Source organism: Hyposmocoma kahamanoa, unplaced genomic scaffold, assembly GCF_003589595.1.
Source record: "Hyposmocoma kahamanoa isolate Upper Pololo Valley unplaced genomic scaffold, ASM358959v1 117, whole genome shotgun sequence".
Taxonomy (NCBI): Eukaryota; Metazoa; Arthropoda; class Insecta; order Lepidoptera; family Cosmopterigidae; genus Hyposmocoma; species Hyposmocoma kahamanoa.
The window spans coordinates 2650705-2672517 of record NW_020653397.1 but is presented as its reverse complement, the minus strand read 5'-3'; the positions used below and the strand labels follow the sequence as shown (position 1 = coordinate 2672517).

General features: G+C 35.6%; 1 protein-coding gene across 1 annotated transcript in view; it reads right to left on the bottom strand.

Moving 5' to 3' along the window:
• LOC113239917 (cyclin-dependent kinase-like 1) overlaps nucleotides 1–20868 on the bottom strand; it is a 52393-nt gene extending 31525 nt beyond the window's left edge. Inside the window, exons 1-4 of the mRNA XM_026477078.1 lie at nucleotides 20842–20868; nucleotides 19826–19945; nucleotides 2113–2278; nucleotides 1144–1212 (exon numbers count right to left, since the gene is read on the bottom strand). Coding sequence (XP_026332863.1) covers nucleotides 1144–1212; nucleotides 2113–2278; nucleotides 19826–19945; nucleotides 20842–20868 — 382 coding nt within the window. The remainder of the gene's footprint in view (nucleotides 1–1143; nucleotides 1213–2112; nucleotides 2279–19825; nucleotides 19946–20841) is intronic.
• Nucleotides 20869–21813: the final 945 nt, after the last annotated feature.

Genomic DNA, 21813 nt, shown 5'->3' with positions numbered 1-21813 from the left:
GGCGTATTTCAAATACTTTTGCGTGCACCTGTACAATTTCCGGTTTTCTGAGAATCTGTCTTCATGAGAATCCGTCTTCTTGAGAATCCGTCCTATTGAGAATCTGTCCTTATGAGAATAAAGGAGTTTTTCCCCTTCTTTTATACAAGTTTTCTTGAAAATTTTAGGGAATTTTTGGTTGTACCATGTTTAATATGGATTTGGAATGACATAATATTCTGTGTTCATATCAGGGATGCCCCAAATGGTTATGACGAAATCTGCAGATACAGATGCAACATTGCAACAAAAAAAAAATCAGGTTTTTTTTTTGTCTGGAACTCAATCTTATTGAATTTTAACGGGCGAAATAATCGACTTCGTAACATCAGTAGAAGCTACGAAAGTTTTGACTCAAAGTGGAAAATTCAGAGTCGGACTTGAATTTTCAACTTTAAATTAAAAATTTAAACCGGCAATTAAATAGTTTCTGGGTTTAAAAACTGCGCTAGACTCTAAACTTCAATATTAATACAAAAAATGCAATACTTAATAGGCCTTTACTTGCTCAAATCAGCCTTCAAAGGTGCTGAAGTCGAGAATTCCTACGATAGTAATTTGATTAAAAAAAAATTAATTATTGTCTATTTTATCTTTCCTAAGGCTAATTATGGCGGAAAGTGTATAAACTAACAAAATAATAACTTAATCGCTTTTAGTATTTACTTAGATTTTTAACTGCCTCAGTGGCCGAACGGTTACCATGCTGGACTGCCACGCAGAGGTCCTAGGTTCGATTCCCGGGCCGGGAGAAATATTGTATGGCCTACAGTTATTTCTCTCGTGAGTTTGGGTGTAATTTGTGATTGTCTATGTGTGTGTCCATGGCACCCGCGACACAGGGTTTCCCTAGTGCGGGGCTATGTTGAGTGTGTGCGTTACTATTATTAAAAAAAAAAAAAAAAAAAAAAAGATTATTTAACTTTTTTCTTATTTTTCTTAACTTAATAAAACACAGTGCTTGTGCACATAGAACTTGTCAACTTTATGTTGCAGAGTAACGGGCACGGTGGCTTAGTAGCACTGCAAGCAAGACTAAGCCCGTAACAGCTTATTAAACCCACTTGATATCATAAAAAAATGTAAGTTGGAGTAAATAGTTACTACATTTTCTTCGAACGTCCACACCGAAAGGGATCATCGTATGAACTGAGTACTCGGAAGAACAACCACCTGCAAGGAAGGGATAAGGAATAGGTGGATTTGGATAGATGGAATATTTATCGAGTTCTAAGATTTTCCCGATTGTTACACATAGTTAATAAAGTTCAAACACTCGGAAAAAATACCTTCGATCCGGCCGGATTCGAACCGACGTCTTCTAGCATAACGTGTCAGACGCTTTTAAACCTAACTTAACTTAACTAATTGTGTCTTTGCGATAACATCCAACATATCCTGAAGGAAGAACGGTTTCGTTATAATTCGGTTTTTGGTGTAATGAAAATTCGAACTAACGTTATTTCGGAAAAAAAATTCGAGTTTGTGATAGGTTACCAATATTTTCTTGAAATTTAAATGGGATCATTACTGAGATACTCTCTTTCCAATAAAAAAAGAATCATCAAAATCGATTTACAAATTATCGCGTAACATAGATAAAAAAGACATACATACAGTCGAATTGAGAACCTTTCCTTTTTGTAAAGTCCGTTAAAAATAGTTTCATTTCTAGAATATTGATTTAAAAAAATCTAGATGAAGCGCACGACTTGTTCGTCTGTCGCTTAATACCATAAAAAAGGCAAATTTCGTTTTGTGCTTATAATATCTCAGCCTAAAGCTAACAATCTAAACTACAACAATTACCATTTTCTATTTGGTGGTCCGTTAGTCAGTTTATATTTAGGACATGTCGAATATTACGCTATATGTATAAAATATACAGTTTTCCTTATAGTTATAACTCAGGAATGTAAAATATTTGAAAAGGGTTGGAAGGAATTGGACAAGGACAACATTAAGACGAATTTGCTCCCCAAATGACACACATACACTTCGCAAATAAATTAGTAGGGTTGAGATATTTATTTTATAATTTATTATTATTATTAGATATTTATTAATACGCACTGATCAATCTGGCGAACCCGAAATCGCAGAGCTTGACGACGCCTTCGGCTGTGAGAAGGATGTTCTCCGGCTTGACGTCCCGGTGAATGCAGTTGTGTCGGTGGCAGTATGCTACGCCTTGCAGCGTCTGCCAGATTATCTGCTTTGACAAGAGCTCTGGACAACCCTGCAAAAGAGAAAGAGAAATAAATAAAATGACAAGTAGGGTATTACTATCTAAGTACAAACTAGAGAACAAAAAAGTAACGAGAACGGACATTCTCCGCCCCTCCCTAGCTTTGGATACCGCACCACACCCCGCACATTGACGGTCACACTGTTTTCAATTTATATGCAAATTTCAAATGAGCTTTTCAATGAACAACGTGCAATAAACTCTAGGAATTGCTCTTTTCAAATAAAATTAAATGCTATAGAATACATTTTGAATCATTTTGTGTGGAATCTAGACCATGTTGTCTTTCCGTATATCTTTAGCTAACACGTAGTCTACAATTTTGTAATATGACTTTTCAATTAAAATACTTTTAATGTAAGTTTTAAACTTAGGAAATGGTAATCTTAATATATGCTCCGTAATCTTATTATAAAAACGTATACAGTTCCCCATAAAAGAGTCGTTTACCTTGGTTCATCCATTCATTCATTCATTCAATCATTCATCAGTTTGGACTTAGTTCTAAGATTAATATTATTGTGGATAACTTCTTCCTTAACGAAATTAAGTATATTTTTACGGGCATAACAAATATTTGAGTAAATGTACTGTGATGCCACAGTCATGATACCAGTCTCCATAAACGTCTCTATGAGAGAAATCCGAGAACCTAAGGTATAAACCCTCGCCTGAGAGGAGACCCGTGCCCAGAAGTAAGACGTATATGAGTTGATGATGATAATGATTTGACACCCTGATAAACGTTCAGCGGTTTAAGACCTCAGTACAATCTCTCACTATACTTTAGGTCATATTTTTATTTATTTCAACATAGGCCAATATTACCCGACTGCAAAGTACAACATAAAGGAGGCTAATGGTGTACTAAAATCAAGCCTCTTGCGAGCACCAGTCATTTTTCTGTTGTAACAATCCATTACGTTTCAATACTAAGTACAAAACTCCTCTTTATCAAGAAAATTGTTTGCGTGTATGCAAGAAATATATTTAAGTAGACGTAGGTAATCGTACGAAGTTTGCTAAACTCTTGCGCAAGCAGACATATCGCATGAACTGTGGAAGGCCAGCGTTAGCAGACACGGTGTTTCACAAATTTTTTTTCTTGCTTTGAATTTATAGTGAACCGCGTAATTCGCTTTCGTTTATGAGTAAATTAGTCAATCACCGGTACCTGCACTCTAATCAAATTCGATATAGAATCTTTAATAACAAAATGTTGCTAGGCAATCAATGATGGCAGGTGAAAAGAATTTTTTGTCAATGCTATTATTTAGGCGAGCTCTGTCTACGTCCAGCGTAATTAGAATTTAAATAGGTATGCAGGTCATTGGGTTATGTCTGTACTGACCTGGCCAATTATTGTAATATTTGCAACGTCAATGTATTATTTACTAATAAAATAATAAAGTTTTTGGTTTGAAAATTGTAAGATTTTAATTTATATTAATTTACCACGTATGTCGTCCAGCATAAATTTCCGACTCTGAAATCGAACTAGAAATGTTTGCAATCTCTCCCTTCAAATCAGAGCAAAAAGGAAGCATAGCTGACTCTGTCAACTATAAACCTAACTCAGTCACTTCGAGACTCAGCAAGACTATGGAACGTGTACTCAACAACCGTCTTCTGTCGTACCTTGAAGACAACGATCTCCTAGTGATCGCCAGCTCGGAATCCGACGAGGGCGATCTACTGGAAATCTTCTGGTGTACGCCTTTCACATACGGAGCGAGGCTAGAAAAGCAAGACGAAGCATTTGCAGTGTCATCATTTCTAAAGCCTTTCATAGGGTCTTGGCCTTTGGTTTTATCTCGTCAATGTTCACTTTTTTAAAATAATTTTTAAAATAATTATAAGGAACTCATCCATTTGAATCTCTGTCTCTTGAGATACAGGTTTTTACCTAGTTCAAGAGTCTGTGTCGTTACTTGCTACTACCTGTTCCACTTTCATTGTAATTGTTGTATGTGTATTATTGTATCTATTTGTAATTTGTGGAAATAAATAAATTTTATTATTATTATTATAGGGTCTGGCACCCAAGCCTTTTAAGTAAGCTTCGCCTCTTATTCCATTGACCTCTGCAATTGGAATTCGGAATTCTTGAGCGCACGTCCGATTCAAGTGGTCTTACAATGCAACTCTTCCGAACATCGGGCGACAGATACCGGAGTTCCTCAAGGTTCCGTACTGTCTGCAACTCTCTTTCTGTTGCATAATGATATGTTAATTCCAGGTACCTTTGCGTATGCTGATGACAGCACAGTTGTAGATAGGTACTTGACCAATGCAAGGGTCGGTGGAGAGGAAATCCAGTCTCGTCGACAGTCCATGGTTAGCGATGCCAATCTTGTCAAATTTAACGGTACCAAAACGCAAGCGTGTCTATTCTCCACAAAACTAGCGAATGGATATGAACCTATCTCCTGAAACGTTGTCATTTTGCAAATGTGACTTTTATTTTTTTATAATACTAAGTGACGTAATTTGTCAAGTCCCAAGTGCCCGTAATCTAACCAGCTTCCTTATACCGCGTGGCGTCAGAAATAGGTAAGGCTTACTAAGGTACTTCCCTGGATGAATTCTTTCACAAGGAGATCTACTACTACTGAACTCATTTATTTTGCGTCCAAAAGTCGCATTATTGGAATCCACCACGACCATGACAGTGTTTTGGCAGAATAATTTTCAAACAAAATAAATGATATTTCAACTCTGATTTTCTACGTTGCATACTTACCCAGAGGCAATTGGCAGATCTGGAAGAAATCTAGGCAAAAACTTGGCATTTTCACTCCATTATCATGCTAACGTTGTTCAGTACGTATTAAATGTATTAGGTACATAAACTTGTAATTTCGTTGTTAATACAGAGTTGTTGCAGTGCCACTCAGAATATGTGAGGGGCACTGCCACTATGCCCGAAGCCCTGAGACAGAAGTTGCCAAGTCCCATGTGCCTGTAATTTTACCACCACCCTTACCTTTCCAAACCGGAAAACAGTAATGCTCACATTACTGTTACTGCTTGGCGGCAAAGCGAAATCTTTGACAAGTTGCTCTCCTGCATAAAGACTTTATTACACCAATATGGTGCGTACTTTTTCATTATATACGGGTTCGAGAAAATGTTACGTTATAGCATTATTTTATTGTGTTAGATGTATCTTGGTGTTCGTTGCATGCGTAGGTTGCATGTATGTTTTGTTGATATGTAAGTGGAATAATATAATCACGACTTTCAAACAAGTTTAAATTAAATAGTTTGTCATTAGTAATAGTTAGATTTTCTGCAGCTGGGCACGATTTTACTTGCAAAAAAGTTTAGATCCGAGATTCCCAAACTTTTTTGTGTCGTAAGACACGCAAATTTTGTTCTTAATTCAAATTCAAATTCTTTATTGCGTATCATGTTGTACAAATGTAGTTGTTAAAAATAATGTTGTGATGAACCAAAACATGAACCCTGGAAGGGCACTGCAATCTTAAAATTATATTAATTTATTAACAAGCAAATAATTTTATAACATTGATCCTTATAGAATTGAAATAATATTTAAATTACAAAATAATTAAAAACAATAAAATTTGGCAAATTTGACAAATTAAATAAGTTATAAAATTAAAATTAAATTAGGTATACGAAAAATGATTAAATTTTGTCAAATAATAAACTTTAAATAAAAATTGAAAAAAAAAGGATCACAATCGTCAACACAGATAAAATAATAATTCTACATTAATTATTTAAATATTCCTGAAGCGAATAGAAACATTTTTTAATGAGGTACTCTTTTAACGTTTTTTTAAATTTGATTACATTTCCTTCTTCCTTAATATTATTGGGTAAATTATTATAAATTTTCACCAACATTGCTAAAGGGCCACTTCGAAACATTTAAATTTTACATATGGGCTTGGCAAGCTGTATTTTTGGTCTTAAGTTTTGTGGGCGGGAGTGGTATGGAAAAAGATTTGGGTGCTTTCTAACAAAATCACAAGCCGCATAAATATAAAGGGAAGGAAGAGTTAATATTTCTTACTCTGAGAAGTATGGTTTACAGCTATCTGTTATTTTTATATTAGCAAGCACCCCTTTTCTTTCTTTTGCGTAGACCTTTGTATGGCAGCCCCATATCTTTCTACATTACTTTTGATAACATTGACCCTCCCTACCAACCCTTAGGGCATACCCGAAGGGCACTATAACCTGTGCGGCTGGAGGGACCGAAGGATATCTTGCTTATCCTCTACTAGCTCTCCGGCCTAGTGCCGGAGATGCCAGTCGCAGTGTTCTGCGACAATGTCCGGACATACCTTCCAACATAAAGGGCAACTCACGTGTCCCGCGCGTCTCCTCGCTTCTGGTCCTCAACTAGACCGCTACTAAGACGCGCTAGCTGCTCACGAGACAGACGCTCCGGCCACACCCAACCGGGGCAGACAAACATACGCGGTCGCTAGTGATAAATGTTACTATAATCTCATGGTAGAGGCATTGAATGAATGAATGAATTTATCTCATATAATCGCTTATCTGTGTCATGTGGATTATTCCATTCATGAAAGGTCAAACTCTAGTGGACTATTTTGCTGAAATGGAATCCTTAAAGACCCCTGGACCCCTGGGTTCGTATAGGTACCCCTATGGGAATCATCGGTTTAGATCATAGTTCACGCCGCCCACGTCTCCGAAGAGCCAAGCTGAATTAGCAACGAAATTATGAAACTCATACAATAAAACGTACGTAACAGTATAGATATTTATTTATTATTACATCAGCATAAGGCATGAATTATTGACAAAAACTTAAGCGAACGGATTAAAATTAAGTCGGTAAGTCTTTTGACATCGTTAACCCTGACAAAGGTCACGGCCGCATGGCCGCTACTGCTTTCATAGTAGGTTTACTGTGTGGTAGAGAAAATTAGGACGAAAAGTATGTACAATAGAATAAAAAATCACAAAGTTCTGCAGAATTTAAACTTTTTACTACATTAAGTATATACGAATGAATTTGTGAAATTGTGAACACGACTGTTAAGAATAGAAAGTTTATTTTTAATCGACTTCAAAATAGGAGGAGGTTCTTCCGTTTTGTATGAATGTACAAAGGTACTCCGACATTTGTGAACGGATTTTGATGATTCTTTTTTAGTTGGAAAGACCCTCAGTATCGGTCTCATTTAAATTTGAAAAAAATATTCCACCTCTAAGGGTGGCAATATAGGGGATGAATCCGGTTGCGCGCATTTTCCTTTAACCGATTTCAATAAAATTTGGTGAATAAGTGTAATTCCAATAAAAAAAGCCGATACGCAAAAGTTTGAGGTCAGTTTCTTGTTTTAAAAAAAGTTATAATTATTATTACTCGTATTAATGCTATGTGTTATAAATCAATAACCTATTCTACTTAATATAAAATACATTTTCATTATTGTACTGTGACGCAAATGTACGAATGTTATTTTTTATCTTCTCTCAAAGATCTTCTGCGGTTCAGATTCTTTTTTTTTTTATAATATCAAATGACGGGACGAACAAGTCGTGAGCCTGATGATAAGCGAGACGTCGTTCCACAACAGAAAATCTGAGGGGCGCTGCCACTGCGCCCGTCACCCTGAGACATAATTTGACAAGTCCCATATGCCTGTAATTTCATCAATACCCTTACCCTTGAAAATCGGAACGCTGTAACGCCACGTTACTGCTTGGCGGCAGAAAGCGGTAAGGTGACAGTATTTCACTGAACGAACTCTTCCACACGGAGCTCTACTACCACTAACACATGAATGGCTGTATTTAGCGAAAGTGTGTCGTCAAAGGTTTAAATAATAATAAATAAGCATAATGTTCCAAGCTAATGTTCTTTTTAAATTAAGAATTGTGATTTAAGTAGACTGTCCTAGAGAGATAGTAAATAATAGTAACCCTACATCATCCAGCCATGCGAAGTATTACAGTGTTGACAAACACGCGAGGCGAACGTTGCCTAAAACAAATACTTGCTAAGGAAAACTGTAATTACGGAACAAAATCCGATAACTTTTAAGGCGAGTCAAAGAACTGTTTTGCTAGATGAAATCGCTGGTAAAAAATATATACGATGCACCTAAGGATATAGTCTAAAGAATGTGCTAATTTGTTACACGACAGGATGTTCGCACGTCAGCACAACAAGCTACACATTGACATATCTTGTTCCGTTGCAATGGAGGCGATTTTCGAACAAAAATGTGTAGTCTGATGTGCCATTGTCCGTACTTTATCCGATCATATCAAATCCTGAAAACAGGCTAAAATAAAAAAACGGATCATATAGGAATAAAGTTTGAAAGTTTGTATGTACATAATTTTTATATAAAGAAATTTCTCTTTCAGTACTACAGATAACCTGCAAAATTTTGTTTTCAATTAACGTGTTATAGTTATTAAGTTCACATGACGCGCTACTCGCTGCTCCGGCAGTCGCCATCGGGCGCTTGTCGACGGCGAATCTGTGTCAAATTTTCTCCGGCTGTACTTATTGTATTCAAATTAAGAAAGCCAGGAAGAGCCCCCCCCCCCCCCCCTACAATCTAGGTTTGCGTTGAAATACCTCGCCTTACATATACAATCATAAGGAAAATGGATGAGGTATATTGACATACATATTTTTTAATTATTACTTATAATAAGCGTGGCATACTTACTTCGAAGTCACGCAAGTCGAGTTATCCATACAAAGTGGATTTTCAGATTGTAATAATTTAGTTTCTATCTTTGCTTTTCTAGCCAGGCAGGCTGACTACAAAAGCTAAGTAAGCAAGTATAGTAATAGCTCTTAACACCAATAGGTAATTCATAATATTCATTGCTCGCTTTTTTACCAGCTACATTATAATTTTGTCGTCTTTTATTAACGTTTGAGTTTTTGGAAACATATCGCACCCTTAGTAATATAAGGGCACAATCCAAAAAAAGTTGATTTTTGGGAAATCGCGTATTAAGATTCTGGATTCCTACATTACACCTATTTTTTCAAATAATATGCTTATTATTTAAGTTATAAATATGAAATTTGGCAGATTTGTTCTTTGATAAATGTATTATAAATAGCAATAAAAAAAAATAATATAAATAAATTCCATAAGTTTCAAGCAAGTTAAAAAAACACTTTCAAGTTAGACCCATATAGTACAAAAAATATAACAGAAATATGGAGCTATATAAGTTTGATCCCATTTATTATTTAAGTCCCTATCAATTCCCAAATTTCCCAAAAATCTACTTTTTTTGGATTGTGCCCTTATATTACTAAGGGTGCGATATTGTAACTAATTAGAATTTGCGAAAGTTTAAATAATGTGCGGCCCGGAGTTTTCATTTATATTTATTTTTATATGTTTCACGTACTATTGGTTTGTGTAAATATTCGACGAATTGTGGACTAATAGATTCGTGTTACGTTTAGATTATGTGCTGTTTTACAAATTGTTACGGCACGGATAAATAAACATGATATCGATGTGGAAGAAGCGAAGTTTCGTTTGGGAACATTTTGACCACAGATAGGTAGTAAACTGTCGAAATGTCTGTACATATTTATTACTTAGTAAAAAAAATGTTGGCCATGGGAATTCGATCAGCCCGCATCAACCAACTTCCAGTTCCTCCTGTGCAGAGTTCGCATGGATGGATATGAAGAATCAATATGGGCTGACTTGGATAATTATAAGTACTGAAGTTTGGTGTGCCTTATCTAAATATACTTACTTAAAAGCGTTAAATCGCACCAACACGTGATTAACTAAAATACCTATCTTAAAATGTTCATTAAGCCAATAATAATAGAATGTTCAATATTTAACTGCCTCCGTGGCCAAACGGTTACCATGCCGAACTGCCACGCAGAGGTCCCAGGTTCGATTCCCGGGCCGGGAGAAATAGTCGTATGGCCTACAATTATTTCTCTCGTGAGTTTGGGTGTAATTTGTGGTTGTCCATGTGTGTGTCCATGGCACCCGCGACACAGGGTTTCCCTAGTGCTGGGCTATGTTGAGTGTGTGCGTTATTTATTTATTTAATATAAATACTCTTCACGCAGTCGAACGAAAAAACTCTATCGATAGGTATTAGACATATACAAAAACAAACGTATTTACCCAAAAGTCAAGAGTCATAATGTATTACCTAGCGAGCATTTACGCTGTTTTAACTGACAAAACAATATTTCACGTCAAATGTTTTGAATGATATGTTATTTGGTAACGTCGGCTAACATGTTTTCCAGTACATCAACCCTCTCAACCTCGAAATAATAATACTGACTGAAAAACACAGTAGGTTGCTTAATTGTTGGAAATTAGCGATTATTTATTTTAGGTTAATGTAAGTGGGTAACAAACGTTTTAAATTTTAAACAGTACAATAAATAATACGCTGTGAGAGATATTAAGTAATCTAATTGTTGTAAATCAACTTAAACTTAGGTAAGTGGGTAACAATACAGGGTGATTGCACCAATGGTCAACATTTCGAGGGAAGTGCGTCTTGAAATTTGATTTTTTTTTATTTTAAACATAATATATCAGTACTGATTACTTTGCTTGACAGATATAATCCGCAAGTAAAATTATGCTCTAGTATGTTTCATAGAAAGGCTATTATTAGGTAATATTACTGTAGTATTGGACTAGAATCACATACGTTGCCCTGATCCCAAAGTAAGTAGTTAAAGCACTCGTGTTATGGACATCGGAAACAACGAGGGTACCACAAACACCCAGAACCGAGAAAAGTTACTTTCTCCATTGACCTCAGGATCGAACCCGGTACCTCAGAGATGGCGACACCTTGAAAACCAGCGTGCAAGCCACTCGACCACGGAGGCCGTCAAAAACAGCTAAACAAGAATTTCTTTAAATCTCCAGCTCCCTTGGTGGGTTACCTATTAGTCCATAACGACATTTTCCAGAGGTAACGTTTGGTTGAAATTTCATGACCTCGAAAGTAATTTTGATAGGAAAGTGTTTTTTTTTAAACCTAACTTAACCAAACCTAACAGAACCTACTCGTGTCTTTGCGATAAACATTCAACATATCTTGAAAGAACAACTGTTTCGTTATAATTCGGTTTTCGGTGTAATGAAAATTCGAACAAACGTTATTTCGGACAAAAAAGTTTCGAGCTTGTTACAGGTTACCCCTTTGGTGTAATAAAGCTACAACTGCAAAATGACAACTTTTCAGGAGAGAGGTTAAAAGATTCTACGATTGAAATTAGTCGATAGCTTTTTTATGCTTATAGGAAAGTTATAAAATTTCACATACGCGTAATTTGTTTCATATAGTTCGTATTTTTATGACTTTCCTGTGATAAAAGTACTTCTGACGTATGATCTCATGTGGCAAAATACTATTTGTACACTACACAATGCAGTCTAATAATTTAACACTATCGAGTTCTTAGGTTTTCGCGATTGTTACACATAGGAAATGAAACTATATTTCCGGATTTAAATCGGGTATAAGTATTTGTTTTTTCAAACAAACCGACGTTTCGGGCCCTTTACAGGTCCCATGGTCACGGTTGACTGACGGTTTCATTTCCTAATTTAATACTAGTCACAACAAACAATTTAAAAACATTTTTTTATAAAAAAAAACCGTCCTCGAAAGTTTGTAGAATTACATCTATGTAACACGCAAAATAGGCGCCTTGACGTCGAGTTGCGGACACCAGCCCGTTACACCAAGTACCAAGTACCAAGTACATCTATGTTCACCAAGTTTATTGAAATCGGTTACCGGAAAGTGCGTGATACTGGCATCAGCTCTTAGAGGTGGAATATTTTCTTCAAATTTAAACGGAGCCAGTACTGGGGTACCATCTTTCTAACAAAAACAGGATCGTCAAAATCGGTTCACAAACTGGCCGGAGTTAACGTGTAACATACCTACATACAAAAAAATACAGTCGAATTAAAAACCTCCTCCTTTTTTAAATTTGGTTAAAAAACTACAGAATGACAACTAGTTGAAAAAAAAAACAAATAAAATGCAGTTTTTAAAACAAATCTCCAATTTATCCATCCTGTTCATCTTAGGTAATGTCTGGTACTCTACAGGTTATGAAGTCCTGTAACTAAAATCAATCAATCTATGGAACCGTGGTTGACCTGTGCCCCCTATAAAATCCGCCACTGACAGTTAAAACATCAGGTAAACATTTGTTTACAATTTACACATGTAAATGCAATAAAAGTGTTGGCCAAAGGCCGAGGCCGTGCCTCCTCCACGTGCAGATCCTAGTTTTTTTTACGATACATAGGGACGGTACGAACAAGTCGCGCTTTTGGTGGTAAGCAACACGCCATGTTCATAACAGTTCCAGTGCCACTCAGAGCTTTAAATCGCAAAGATCTGAGTGGTACTCCTACTGTACCCGTCACCCTGACACTAAAGTTGACAAATAATTTCACCAGCACCGTTACCCCAGTAACGCTCAAATTACTGCGTGGCGGCACAAATAGGTAAGCTGGCAGTACTTCCCTGGACGAACTGTTTCTAGTTACTTGTAGGCCTGTTACTTTTTGGTACCGATACTTTCTGATACAAGTACTTTTTGACAAGGATCGTATCGTTTCTAGGGCTTAGATTTATGAAACCGACTTTTGTAAATACGAAAAACTTGCATAGCTCACCATTTTTGCTTAGTCGAAGTGAGGTAGTGGAAAAAATTCAATTTTTTTTAAATTTATGAAGAAGAAATATTTTTCCGTATATTTTTCCTATATTATATTTATTATATTTTTCCACATTTGACAGTTGACACCTATCAAAAGTTAAAGATACTGAACCAAAACAATGGAGCCATTCTAAGGATTTATTAAGTATCATTCTATTTTTTTTTTTGCTGTTCCATTATTTTAACTTTGCTATACAATTTTATTTTATAATTCACGCTAAATAAAACTTCAAAATATATACCTATATAATATGAGCCTTCGAATTATATTTTTCCAATTTTTCTGAAATTTAAAAAGAATTACCCAACAGCATTTATGTTTGCACAACGTGCACCCGAATTTCTGATCACTTGGGGAAAATATAACTAGTAGGTATTGTATTGTAAGAATCAATACAACCTCAAATGGCTTTGGTTGATTTCGCATAACAGTCAAAGTGTTGAATCAAATACTTTCGAAAAAATATGTAGTAAAATTGGGGATATACCTACCATTGATTGACAAATACATGGAGGACGGGTCTAATACAAAAACCACGAAAAAAATGTCCCAAGTCAACCTATTTAAACGTAGTGACATGTAAAGGAATATGAAAAAGCTAAAACGTTGAATTTAAATTGTAATGTCATCGCAGTACTGTCTAATTTTGCTTGCTTCGCTGTCAGTCGAACAAATGAAGACTAAAGCGGGAATGACGCTCTGTATACGAATTTAACGCCCTATCAGTTCGGACACTTTTTAGCGCGGACCCGACGTCCATATAATAAGTTAATGACTGGACTAAATAAAACACGTGTAGTATAAGATATACATTGTTTTTCGTTGATATGTATTCATTATTAAAATCGTGTGTAAATCAATTTAGAAATAAAGCCAGCGTCTGTGGCGCTCTATCCAAGCAAAATGAACTGTATTAATTGGTACAGGAAAAATTTAAATTCGTGTTGATGAATGATTCGACTGGCGCAACATGGGCTAGCGCCACAATCGAAACCTAGATATCAAAAAGCCTACCATATATAAAAAGCATGGGTTGTGTAAGATGCCACGGTTGAAGACTGCTAGGCCCAGATCCCCTCTAAAATTAGTGCGTTTGTGTAATCTTAGTTAACACATTTCCATAACTGCCTTATAGAATCCAAGAACGGATTGCGGAATCTGCAATTTCCAACACGTTTGCCAACCGTTGGTCGTTTCCACGACCGATTTTGCGGCGCATTAAGTGTTAAGACGCGGCCTCCATTACCGTTTGTTACTAATTAATGTGACCACGTTCAAAGCCTTTGACATAAGAGCATTTTGCAGTACTAATTTTAACCGACTTCAAAAAAAGGAGGTGGTTTTCAATTGGTCTATATTTTGAACCACGACCGTCACCCTGAGACATAAAACTCACAAGTTCTTATCCTTATTTAACAACTCCCATGTGCCTTCAATTTCACCAGTATCCTTGCCCACATTACTGCTTGGCATCAGAAACAGACAAGCTGGCACTAAATAGATAGATAGATAGATAAACACTTTATTGCTTACACACAAGAACAAGAATAGTACATAAACAACTTAAAACTAATGTGGGCAAAGGCGGTCTTATCGCTAAGAGCGATCTTTTCCAGACAACCTTAGAGTTAGAGGAAAGCTAATCGGAGCAGGAGACGTAGTGTGCCAATTTTACAAATATAAAAATATAAAAAAATAAAATTGTATAAATTAAAAAAAAAAAATTAAATAAAGACACATAGTAATTTATAAAATATTTAAAAAAATAATGATATATTATATCTTCGTAGATATGTATACATATGTATATATTAATATACCTAAATAAACTTATACTTACTAATAACTTATACTTACTAATACACACGTTGCAGACTAGGACTGTGATAAAAGATATTTACGCAATCCGGTTTTGAAAATGGGTAGCGACTTAGAATGTCGGATTTCAAATGGGAGATCGTTCCACAATTTTGCAGCCTTAATCGTAAAGGAATTTTTGTAATACTCAGAACGAGTGAAAGGAGGCTTCAGTAGGTTATCAATTTTAGACCTTAGTTCACGGTTGTGATCATCCCCGAGGAAGCGAAAACGAACATTAAGGTATGGCGGAGTACGAGAGTCGTATAGAACATTATAAAGAAAGCTGAGAACGTGCTCCTCACAGCGCAACTTGATAGGGAGCCACTGACGCCTTCTTCTAAATTCGGCCACATGATCGAACTTGCGCACTGCTGAAGCTGGCACTAGTTCCCTGGACGAAGTTTCTTACACAAACAGCTCTACTGCTTAAATAAGAGAATTCAAAAAATTCACATGCACAATGCATGCACATTATTCTTTCATGCAGTTCGTATCATTTTAATTACTTTCATTGACAAAATAGTCGTTAAAATATTTGCCTAGACATTCACTAAACAATTATCACTCGTGACTCTACGGAAAACCATTTATTTATTTTCGATATTGCACATGTACATTAATAAAAGGTTACAGTGGTTACACACGGCGATTGCACCGATACAAACGCGCGATGCAATCACTGATAACTCCCAAATGCAGCGATGCAATCGCGTGTTTGTTTCTTAAAATCGCGCGTTTGTGTAAACGTAAACGATTAGCTACTACTACTACTATAAAACTCGCAGTGTGTTAAAATAACATTTAGCATGGCACATGACCCAGTCAGGGCGTAGCAATGAGACATAAAAACTAATTATTAAATTACCATTCTTTTGCAGAGAAGAATAAAACTCACTTTGGTAAGAAACATGGAACTAGCGATTATTTAATAGTATTTAATTCAAAATCAGTTACCAAATGATAATTGCACATCAATGTATCGCAATAACTCGTCATGCAATAATAATAAAGGTCACAGCGGTTGCAAATTGACTGCTAAGTCACGTGCTTGAAACCGCTTGAAAAATGTCGGAAAATCTCAAGCCTTTCCCTCCTGCGCAACCCGGTGAATATATTTAACCCACTTAGCAATTATTATGGATACTACATATGTACATACATACATTTGTATAAGCATACTGAAAATATATGCAATAGCTCAGTCTAGGCAAAATATCTGCGCTTTTGTTTTAATTTTGTCTTGCTCTAGTACAGGGTCCCTCAACCTTTTTGTAACCGTGGACCCTCTCAAAAATTTAAAGACCCTTGAAAATATGTACCTAGTTGAACTTGCTGGAATATTTGTGTCCGATTAGTTCAACTGATTGAACTTAGTGGAATAGATCACTTCTTGCGGTACACGGTTAAACCTACGCAGGTGTTAGTTGTTAATAATAAAGAATAAATAGAATAAGAAAGGCTCGCGGGTGTCATTGACGCGCGTCTCGCTCGCTACCACTATGGATAGCCGACAATTCAAAAAGGTCACGTGTACTACACCTTTTTGCTCACAACATATTTTATACCAATTTTTATATTAATGCAACATGTTAGGTAGGCTCGTCAAGGACCCTGCTACGTTAAGAAACCCTGTTCTTGTTTAATAGAACGCAGTTTCAATAGCACCAGGGCTCCTTGTGAAAGAGGTTTTTTTTTTATACTGACGGGCCGAACAAGTCGTGCGCCTGGCGGTAAGTGACACATCTACCGATAACAGTTGAACTGCTACTAAGAGCTTTAAATCGCAAAGATCTGAGAGACATTGTCACTGCGCTTGTCACCCTGTGACATAAATTGACAAGGCCTATCATAGGCCATGTGCCTATAATTTCACCAGCACCCGTAATCCTTCAAAACCTTTTTAAGCACAGTTTAAACGTTTTTTTTTCATGAGATGCTCATCTATAGTTAGGTACGCAATTAGACTAAGTTTTTGAAATCCCTCATGAAATATTGTAACTGCTGGTGTCGTTAATAAATAAGCAAATAAAACTAGAATGCAGTAATGTGAGCATTGACAATGAGAATGACAACAGCCGTAAGGAGTTTTACTGCTTCTAAACAGTGTTTGTCTAGGGAAGTACTGCCGTCATACTATATAACACGAATTTCTTTTTTCCGAATCTCATTATTCCGAACACGATTGTAAAATGTTTCATTACTGCGATGACTATTTTGGTATAAATTTGTAACACAGCCATATCTGCATATACAGCGTTTATTTTTTATTTATTTATTACACTTATAAATTTACAATTAATAACACAAATGTGCATAAACATACACAGATTAAGTATCATTTATCAGAAAATCTATTATTAGAATATTTATTACATCGTTATGTATTATTTTGATAGATTTCATGTAATCCCTATTCTGTTTTTCATATAGTTTAGATCGCTGAAATATTCGTTTCGACACAGTTATTGTTCTTGGATAAAATTGTACCTGCCTCGAACAAACGAACACAACAATTTAAAATATTCTTCATGACTCTTAATTGCTTAATTTATACATATTGAATAAAACATTTCCTTACTTTTTAATCAAATTTAAATTTTATTTCAAATTTAAGTTTCAAATTCAAATCAAATTCAAATTTATTACAAATTGTCGTAGCGGATAGGCAATTGATTTAAAAGCACTATCCCAGGGTAGTGTTAAACCCGAGTGCACTCCCCTTTTAGTAAGTTAAGTTAGGTTATATGAAAAAGTAGCCACAAGACAATTTGTTTGTATTTCCGAACATATTTTAAATAAACATGGAACTTCTTTAAACACAATTTTAACTTCATTTATAATTAAGTAAAACTCATGTAAAGTATATGATGTGAATCAACAATGAAGTGTGTTTTAATTTAATTAACCAAATAATAATAATAATAATTTATTTATTTCAAGTCACTTGGCGTGTTACTGTTTAGTGTTAGTTACAATCGATGCCTTACTTTCTCAAACTCGTATCTTATTAAGAGTGATTATATATTTTAAATTTCTTCTCAAGGGTATGAATTTGGATGCATTACTTTAAGAATAGGTAAAAGCAATTTTTTGAACATGAAGGAAATATGACGTGAAACCAAAGTAAGGCGATGCAATGTCACTTAAAAATTAATGTTAAGCATTTTAATTTTACTCATTTTATTTACTTACATTTTACTCAACAAAACGCTAGCGATAATTTGTTTCATTGTGTCGATCACACTAAATTGAACTGCCTCTGTGACCGAACAGTTACCATGCTGGTCTACCACGCAAAAGTCCCGGGTTTAGTGAGGGATTTAGTGAGTTTGGGTCATTGACTTACAATTATAAGTAATTTAATTGTAAGTCAATGGTTTGGGTGTTATTTGTGGTAATTTTAGTAGTAGTAGAGCTCCTTGTGAAAGAGTTCGTCCAGGGAAGCAGTAATGTCAGCATTACTGTGTTCCGGTTTTGAAGGGTAAGGGTGCTGGTGAAATTACAGGCACATGGGACTTGTCAACTTATGTCTCAGGGTGACGGGCGCAGTGGCAGTGCCCCTTAGATCTATGCGGTTTAAAGTTCTGAGTGGTACTACAATGTTATGGCAGGCGTGTCGGTTACCATCACTTAGTAGCCTATGGAAAAGTCTATATGTGTGTCCATACCACCTGCGATACAGGATTTCCCGAGTGCGGGGTTATGAGTGCGTTATAAATTAAATCCGATGTAAAACAAAACTGCCTCCGTGTCCGAACGGTTACCATGCCGGACTGCCACGCAAGGGTCCCAGGTTCGATTCCAGGACCGTGAATATTTCTCTCGTGAGTTTGGGTGTAATTTGTAGTTATGTATGTGTGTGTCCATGGCTCCCGCGACACAGGGTATCCCTAGTGCGGGGCTATGTTGAGTGTGTGCGTTATTATTATTATTAATTAATTATTTACATTAGTATTAATTTTATTAGTAGTTGTAGTACTACTCAGAGTTTTATATCGCAAAAATCAGACGAGCTCTGCCATTGCATTGACTGCCTCCGTGGCCGAACGGTTACCATGCCGGACTGCCACGCAGAGGTCCCAGGTTCGATTCCCGGGCCGGGAGAAATATTTATATGGCCTACATTCATTTCTCTCGTGAGTTTGGGTGTAATTTGTGGTTGTCCATGTGTGTGTGTGTCCATAGCACCCGCGACACAGGGTTTCCCTAGTGCGGGGCTATGTTGAGTGTTGTTATTATATTATTATTATGCATTCGTCATCCTGAGACATAAGTTGACAATTCCCATGTCCCTGTAATTTCACCCTTCAAAACCTGAACGCAGCGTTGCTGACATTACTGCTTGTCGGCAGTAATAAATAAGGGTAACCTATTACAAACTCGAATTTATTTCCGAAATAATGTTTGTTCGAATTTTCATTACACCGAAAACCGAATTATAACGAAACCGTTGTTCTTTCAGGATATGTTGGATGTTTATCGCAAAGACACGAAATAGGTTCGGTTAGGTTAGGTTAAGTTAGATTTAAAAGAGAAAACATTTTTCTCTCTAAATTACTTTCGAGGTCATGAAAATTCGAGCAAACATTATTTCTGGAAAGTGTCATTTCGAACTACTGATAGGTAACTTATTTTCGGATCTAAATTGCGTATCTTTTACGTCTAGTTTCACGCACACGTTATGTATGTATTTGTATTGTTTGCGCTCGAGTCCGTGCTTCACCCTGATGATATAACTGATAGCTGAGCAAGACCCGTTTGCATGCGCCGCGACACGCAGTTTTATAAATATTTTTGTAATCACTATAATTGTGTGTTTACCTAGAGCATTTCCATGCAATTTCATTTTCTATGTTAACTTTTGTTGTAGGTTTATGTCATGATCATGTATTGTGTGTCTCGGCGCTTACGTAATAAAATATTCTTATTCTTATTCAGTACTTACAGAAGGATACTTCTCCATCTCATGCAGCACGGTATGGTCGCAGTACTCGAACACGAGATGCAGCTTACGCTTTCGCCGGAAAACCTCGATCAGGTTCACCAGATTCGGGTGCTTCAAGTTCTGCACAAAATGATATACCAAATTAGGTAAGCATTGTATATATATGTATCTTTCTTAATGCTAGCCTATATAGATGTCGTGCCGACAGTTAGTCGTGCAGTTTAAAGTGTCGCGGCTAGTATATTTAAACGAAGTTGAATGTGTGAAACAACTGTCGTTTACGACTTTTTTGACGTTAAGCAAGAATTAACATGGAAACCTTTTATTATTGTAACATAAAGTTTGGATTTTGGTCAATTTTCTAATACCTTTATTTGAATTTTATGCTTTTAAAGTTTTAAAAATGTACGTAAAAGGATTTAAATTTTTTCTTACAATCTATTTCACCGACTAATTCCGTTAACGCTGTTGGATAACGATATCGTGTGCGAATCCGAATCAAACGTCTAACTCGGAATGTTCTGAATAACTCGGAAGTGCCCTTCGATTCGAGAATTATATCCAATCGAACGATTCGGTTAAAATAGGTAATACTGAATGATATAACCTCAAATGGCTTAGGTTGATTCACATTGAAAGTGTTGAATCAAACACTTTAGAAAAAATGTATAGTAAAGTTGAGGATACACGCTGATTACTATACAGTGTGAAAACACGATTCCTATACATTTTCACGATAGAAAAAAAACACAAACTTATCTCGAAATTTTACAAGAAAACATTTATTATATTTATGTATTTATTTATAATATATATTCAGTAGGGTTTTTTTAACAATACTAAGGTATTTTGCATACACCAATGTTTTTGTTTTATATCAACTGACTGTATAGTATATACACTTTTCAAATGGCTTGAATTTCGTTTGTAAATAAATTAGTTCTGAAATAAAGCCACTCCATGTCGCTCGACCCGATGACAATTTCAAAAAATCTTTGACTTATATATGAAACTACACTAGCAAAAGGTTCAAGTGTTGACATTTTTAGAAGATATTTTTTTTAATAAAAATAGTAATTTTACTTGTTTCAATATATTTTTATAAGTTTCATCCTTTTGTTTTGATTATATTAAAATTAAGAATGAATTAATGTGTTTTTAATTAATAAAGTTTCACTTAGAATTGTCATGCTATGTAACAATAAAAACTTGTTAATATAAATCCTGCCCATTTCAAATTTAAATTTTATGCTTTTGTTTACTGATTGAATGCCTTTTAAATGTGTTAATTATTTATTTAACCGGCAGGCGCCCTGGAGAAACACGACGTCTTTAATGACTTTGCACATTTTTTTTTTTTCATTTTTATAAATATAGGATATGAACTATTTTTGTATCTAAATTGCGTATCTTTTACGTATTTCAAATTATTATATTTTAGGTATTAAGTATATTGTATTTAGTAGCAGTAGAGTTCCGTGTGAAAGAGTGCCGCAGGAAAGTACTGCCACTGCCTATTTATGTAATGACCACACTAATATCACCATAAGGAAGGAAGGGTAAGAGCACTGGTGAAATTACAGGCAGATGTTAAAGTCAACAACCAGTTATGTTTAACATTAATGCAAACCACCCTATATTTCACTATTGTTATAAAGGTTATTAATTATATGCCTTATTTTTAAATGTTTTCCAAAGAACATTCCAGTTAAGTAGCTGAATTTTCGGCACACTGATTACATAATCAATACATATATAACAATAGGGGTTAAGGCGAGAGTGTATAGGCAATTGATGAATATACATGTTCAATTTTCAACTACATTGTCTTTTCAACTACAAATGCTTAACTAATTATAAAATTTTATGTTTCTTGAAAAACGTTTGAACTTGTACTTCAAAAATTCAGGAAACCAAATTAACATTGGTTATCTGAAGTTTTGAAGGACAAGCTCAAAAACCTTGGTATGCAACCCACTTGCAGAATG